The 6,868-nt window shown below is 41.1% G+C and overlaps 1 protein-coding gene across 1 annotated transcript in view; it reads right to left on the minus strand.

Annotated features, from left to right (window-relative positions):
• The window catches only part of Mettl11b (methyltransferase like 11B), a 16,962-nt gene extending 11,513 nt beyond the window's left edge, over positions 1–5,449 (minus strand). The window contains exon 1 of the mRNA XM_021199191.1: positions 5,125–5,449. Within this exon, the coding sequence (XP_021054850.1) occupies positions 5,125–5,422 (298 nt within the window). The 5' untranslated portion in view covers positions 5,423–5,449. The remainder of the gene's footprint in view (positions 1–5,124) is intronic.
• Positions 5,450–6,868: the final 1,419 nt, after the last annotated feature.

Below are 6,868 nucleotides of genomic sequence, written 5' to 3' on the forward strand. Positions count from 1 at the left end.
CTTTCATCTTAGCTCTAAATTTTGTCTCTGTACCTATATCCTTTCATGAGTATTTTGTTCCTTATTCTAAGGAGGAATGAAGTATCCACACAATGGTTGTCCTTCTTGGTTTTCTTCTGTTTTGCATAATGTATCTTCTGTATTCTGAGTTTCTGGGCTAATATCCGCTTATCAGTGAGTGCATATCTAGTGGTAAGTCTCTCTTTTAATCATGTCAGTGAATAGGCAGCCACTGCCCTTAAGCCTCCTCAAAGTGATTCTTCTAGAAGGAATTCTGAATAGAAGGGAAGTGATGCCCACAGAGTACTTCCTGTGTGCCTGGAATTATCCTGGGTAATTTCATACTGGTTCTTTTATTCCTGTAAGATTGACTCTTAATATTTCAGAAGACTAGAATGAGTGATCACTTCTCAGGTGAGTGCTGAAAGGGTGGGCTTAGTAGAACAGTTTCACTTTGCAAAAGACAAATCGCAGCAAGTCAAAGACAAGCCCACTTGAACAAAGCTTTTGTGTTAAGCAAAGTTTTGGTCCTTCTGAGAAATCACCCAGAACTATTTCTGAATAACAATGTCCAGGAGGTACACATTCCAAATAAAACAACTGACACTCACACACTTTCTTGTATGGAAAAAAAATGTGGTTGTGCTAGAACATTACTGATTGTTAATTTATGTGAACATCTCCAGTTGGGTTATGTACAGGTCCCTTGAAGAACTTATAAACCAACTAAAGACTTACACTAATATCTTTTCTTACACCAGTTCCTGTTTGTTTGTAAATGGTCATCTTTAGAAAATTTTTCAACCTAAATCTCCAAATGAACTGAAAGCTGATGTCACTGAATTATGTGGACCTACTCAGTGGCTCACCATCTGGATCCCCACAGAAAGTCAATTTTCTTCATAGGCAATGCTTTCTATTGCTCTCAAACTGAAAAATATATGTGGAAAATTTCACCTCACTGCCCACTTTGGTTGAGTGTCCATTCACACTCAACCAAAGGATAGCTAACAGCTCAAAGGGAGCCTGAGGTACTTATGCCTGGGCTTTAATCCTGCCCTGCCACATACCACCCCACCACCATTGGCAAACCGTCTGCCTCCTGTGCCTAGTTCTACAAGTATAAGTTATGGAAGCTAAGAATACACCAAATAGAATGCTGTAATGACGAAATGAGGTTTCTAAAAACGTAAAACACTAAGAGTAGAACGTTTGTCTGCCCTTTTCCTGAAGTCTCTTAAGGAAAACGACATTGCTTCATCTTCCATTGAACACTTCAGTTCTTTATGCCTCATACATCACTGAAGCTAGTCTGGGATGCTAGAGGGAAAGCTTCCATGACAGATCTTATGGCATAGTGAACTGGAGTAAGACTGGCTGTCTTAGACAGACGATTGGAGGGTAGGGGAAAGGGAAGAAGGAATCAAAGACTGGTTAACCACAGTTCTTTCCATAATTACCCCGAAACAACTAGCCCTCTGTGCAGGCCCTACAGGAAGGGTTCCCTCACTTTTTTTTATAAAAAGGTTCTATTTTCATTTTTATGAAGTCTTAAAGTCAGGACAAGGGACGCCAAACACTAAAAACACTGCTGTGGGCCCAGGAGGCAGCATCTTGGTTGCCTGTTTTATTTCCAACCTAAAAGGCATAATGTCCGCTACAGCCTGAAAACTTGCACATATTAAGTTTATTGTCTTTGGTAATTCCTGCTCAAAAAAAAAAAAAAGAAAAGAAAAGAAAAGCAAAGAAAAGCAAAGAAAAGCAAAGAAAAGCAAAGAAAAGCAAAGAAAAGCAAAGAAAAGCAAAGAAAAGCAAAGAAAAGAAAAGAAAAGAAAAGAAAAGAAAAGAAAAGAAAAGAAAAGAAAAAAAAAAGAAACGAAAAGAAAAGAAAAGAAAAAGTTAAGTGGTGACATTAAAAAGGCCTGGCACAGGGGAAACAAGAAAATCTAACACCCACTGAAAACTGGCGGCTTGCATGTATACTGCATGTGGTTCTTCTAGTTCCCCTGTTACCTTTTTGAAGAAAACGATACTCAGAGGCATTTAACTTGCAAAAAGATCACTTCTCTAGCTTGACTAATCTAAGACCATAATACTTACTCAGTTGTAATTCTCTGACTGCCTCTTGCCCTGAATATGACTGGCTTGATCAGAAAGAAGTGGCTGATGGACCCATCTCTAAACAGCAATGGATTTTCTTCATAACAAAAGCACTTAATGATTATATATACATGAACATCACACATGATCTTATATTTCTGGGCAGTAGATTATAAACAAATGAAATGCGTGTCATTTTGGGCTAATGTATTTGTATTAGTCAGGGTTTCTATTCCTGCACAAACATCATGACCAAGAAGCAAGTTGGGGAGGAAAGGGTTTATTCAGCTTACATTTTCATACTGCTGTTGATCACCAAAGGATGCAGGACTGGAACTCAAGCAGGTCAGAAAGCAGGAGCTGATGCAGAGGCCATGGAGGGATGTTCTTTACTGGCTTGCCTCCCATGGCTTGCTCAGCCTGCTCTCTTATAGAACCAAGACTACCAGCCCAGAGATGGCACCACCCACAAGGGGCCCTCCCCCCTTGATCACTAATTGAGAAAATGCCTTACAGCTGGATCTCATGGAGACATTTCCCCAACTGAGGCTCCTTTCTCTGTGATAACTCCAGCTGTGTCAAGTTGACACAAAGCTATCCAGTACAGTATTTAAAGCTACCAGACAGGCTACATCTTTATTCACATCTTTTTTCCTTTGCCTTGGTGAATAGTGTTACCTGGCTGATGGAGACTGTAGCATCCTAGATCCCTATATTCCTATAAGGCGTGTCAAAAATGATATCAAGAGTAAAAACATGGGTGTAACCAATGATATCGCAGAGTCCATTTGTTACTGCAGCAGAGCCTAACGCATACCAGCTAATACCAGTACCCTCTGTTACTGTTGTCACAGACATATTGTGGATACAACCACCTTACTGAGTCTCAGAGAAAAATAATACTTACTGAGTCTCAGAGAAATAATAATACAGGCTAAATTACCAGAATAGAGACAATGAGTGTTCATTTATAGAGAGTTGAGTAATGATAAATCTGACTGTGGCCTAGAGTAAACTGATTTTATTCCAGTTGCACTCATTAAAGGAACTCTCCCAGCCTCTCAGAAGCCACTGGTGAGGCAAGAAGAGAGATTGAAAAGTGGACCCAAACTCTAAGCCTAAGCAGAAATGCTACACATTTCCCTTCATTTTACTTTGGGCTTCCATGGACTATTTTGTCTAAAATATCAGTTTTTGCAAATTATTAACCAACCATTCACATCATGAAGGAGGAAAAAATGGATAAAAATAAAACCTCTGTAAAAATCATAATAATTACATTAAATTAGATACATTATAATTACATTAGAAAAGATAGCCAGGCAGTGGTGGTGGGACATGCCTTTTGACCCAGCACTAGGGAGTCAAAGGCAGGCAGAGCTCTGTAAATTCTAGGCCAGTTTAGTTTAGAGAGTTCTAGGGCAGCCAGGGCTGCATAGAGAAACTCTGTCTCAACACCCCTCCCAAAACAAAAAAACGTAAGACCAAATGTAACTGGTAGACTATTTCAAACTAGTTCTCACCCAATTTTGAGCAGAGATTGTCTTATTCGTAACTGATTTACCACTGCATTTAGAAATAAGCATCTTTTCTTTCTGGTAACCATTTTAAAGTCTGTCTGTCATTTGTCCACTAGTGAATCTTTTCTCAGCTATTGCAATTCATAGCTCTCTCCAGTCTAAATCACACAGTGTTGCCCAAGACTCTTATTGAACTGTACCCCATAGGCTGTCCCCCAGAAGTCAGTGATTTGCCCGTATCTGGAGGTACCGGGGCATCGTAACTTTCCAAATGATCAACCCAGGTTTTTCTTTAGGATGACGGAGATACATTTATCATAATGGAAGAAGTCTTCTGCCTGCGTTGTGGTTACTCTCTCTAAATAGATAACACGGCTCTGAATTTTCGTTCCTTCACTTAGAAACTAAAATTGTAGGGGGGATGTAGGGAAATGAGGGGAAGAAGAATGATATTCATCCATAGTGTAGCTGGACATATTTTCATAGGAAAGCTATGTAAATATAAGATGAGCATACCTATAGGACTAGAATTTAAAACCTCTCAGAAGTAACTTTATAAACTAAGACTTTGATGGCTGCTAATGTCCAGACTCTTGAATGTGACACTAAGAACTGGGAAGTTCTTTCCACAGCAGGAAACTGGGACCAAAGCAAGTACACAATGGGGCTTTCAGCCAACCTTAAGCAAACAGACCAAAGCTGAGAAACAGCATTCTTGTTTTCACTGGGAGAAAATATAAATCAAAGAAGCAGGAAGGGGGCACTTCACGGTTTAATCATAAGTTGTTTCCTCGTCAGTGCTCGTTAGAGGGTCCTGAAGTTTGCTTCCTTCACACAGGTTGAAAAAGCATTCTACAAGCATAGCTAATAAGCTCTCTTGTCCCATTTCCCTGAAACTGGAGGGAAAACCAAAAATGAAGGCAGACTACTATCCCTTGATATAAAAAGTACAAACTGCAATCAGTTTTCTTCAGTTCTCCGATGATAATTGTGACAGAGCAGAACAGACTGCAGACACACACACACACACACACACACACACACACACACACACCTTCACCACCACACTTACACATGCATGCATGCCCCAAGCATATTTTGATCCCTCATCACTTAATCTCTGTTTTCAATTTGTGCTTAACACAACATGAACAGTCTCAACTCCGAGTTACCTAACTTTCCAACTTGAGCAAGACACAACATTGACAACTCAAGACTTGAGTTTCTCTAAACCTCGGAGTCCCTCAGCTTCCCCCTAGAGCAGCAAGTCACTATGCCTAAGGGGCTATGAAAACCCTGAAATAGAGTTCAGCCTTGCCAGGTGGCACTTCATCTTCCCCTCTCCATTAAAGAATGTCAGTGGAGCATTTCACCCACTGACACTGGACTGGGTTCTCCTTAGCTGAAAATTCCCCTGTCCTACATCTCTCCAAGCCTTCCCATAACTTCATACAACTCATCCAGTTCCTTCTTGTCTCTCCTCTAGCAGCTCTGACTCACTTACCCAGGGGAATTTTTTCCAGCAGGTAGAGGTAGCTCTGAAAGAAGTCATTACGAATGGCTTTGTGAAGGATAAAGGACATACTATGACGACAGAGCTCGTCGTCCGTCTTCTGCCAACGGGATCTAAAGGCAAAATGGGCTCCCAGGTGGGCCATGGTGAAGAGGGAGAGTAATGATTCCTGCAGAGAAAGGGAGCTTGTCTGGCTGCTCCTTTGAATTTGTCTTCTCTTCCTCAAAGAACTTGAGCCTGTCATTTTAAACCAGTCCCAGGTCCCATCTATATCAGGACAGGCTGTCATGGGCTGTAGGGGGAGGGGTAGCAGACATGGGGAGGTCAGGCTCTTGGCAAATCCACCCCACCGTCTGATTGCTTGCGCGACACCACTCCAAGCCAGCAGGTGCTAAAAGTAAAGATGGAAACAGACTGCATGAGATCCTGCTTCATCCGGGGAAAAGCACGCTTCCCTCCCTTCTGGGCTGCTTCAAACAGGCTCAACTGCTGCCTGCTAACACCCTGAATGCTTGCTTTAATTTGATTCTGAAATTGGAACAGCTTAATTTCCATTTCAAAGAGTTGTGAATATTTTGCAGGAGGTCCTGTTCCCTGATTTCCATTGCTCCTGGAACACTGAATCCTCAAGTTACAAGGGCCCTTCAAAGCTGTCCTAGCCACTCACATTCCTTTCATCGGGACACCTTTTTTTTCCCTCAAATCATTTTATGGAGGTGGATATGTGTTTCCAGAGTTTAAGGATCTTCCAAAGGAGCAATTATTTGAAAGCCTGTTTTTGAAATTATATACCCTCCTCTATCAGCAAGCTCCTCCACTTAACTTGTTCTTAGCAATGCCTATTCATTCAAGTCTGTTTATTCCTCTGTCTACTATGAATATGATTTTCCTTTTAAATACCCTTGTGTTATGTACTATCCTCTGTCTCTCCAACTCATTTCTCTGCTTTTTCCATGATGCCCCATGTTCTAGAGGCCAACCTGTATTGACTATATCAGAGACCCCATTACCTCTGATTCAGCCAATAGATTGTGCTGTAGGAGACAGTAATAATAAAGTCTAGGTGCTCATAGATTCCCCTGACACCAACACTCCCTGGAGACACCACAAGACCACTGTATGCTTTAACAAAAACATGTCTTCTCATGTATAATGCACACACACACATACACACACACACACACAATCTATCCATCTATACATATATATATATACATATATATACTTTATTGTTCATTGTTTATAGTACATAACATACATGTGCTCCCACTGACCCTATATATAATAGAAATATTACAGTAGACAGCTTCTGAGATGACTTCTGACTTGGTTCCTGGTACCATAACATTACATAGAGTAGGTGGCTTAAACAATAAACATGTATTTCTCATAGCTCTAGAGGCAGGGAAATACAAGATCAAGGTGCCAGCACACACTGTACCTACTGAAATTTCTGTTCTTGGCTGTTTTCCTCCTGTCGCATGCTCACACGTGAGGAAGCAGAGCTTGCAGTCAAGTCTTTATTCACGTCTTGACAGGGCACTATCCTCACTCAGAAAGACCCCACTTTCCCTGCTGGTTACTGTCTCAGTATGTCATCTCCAAACTGCTTCACCTTGAGGGTTGGGATTTTATCCTAAGTGTTTCAAGGGAACACAAACACATCACCTGTAATTTCACCCCCACTTTCCTCCACTCGTAATTCCTGCCTTCCGTCATCCTCTCTCCTTCATGA

Source organism: Mus pahari, chromosome 5 (genome assembly GCF_900095145.1).
Source record: "Mus pahari chromosome 5, PAHARI_EIJ_v1.1, whole genome shotgun sequence".
Classification (NCBI taxonomy): Eukaryota; Metazoa; Chordata; class Mammalia; order Rodentia; family Muridae; genus Mus; species Mus pahari.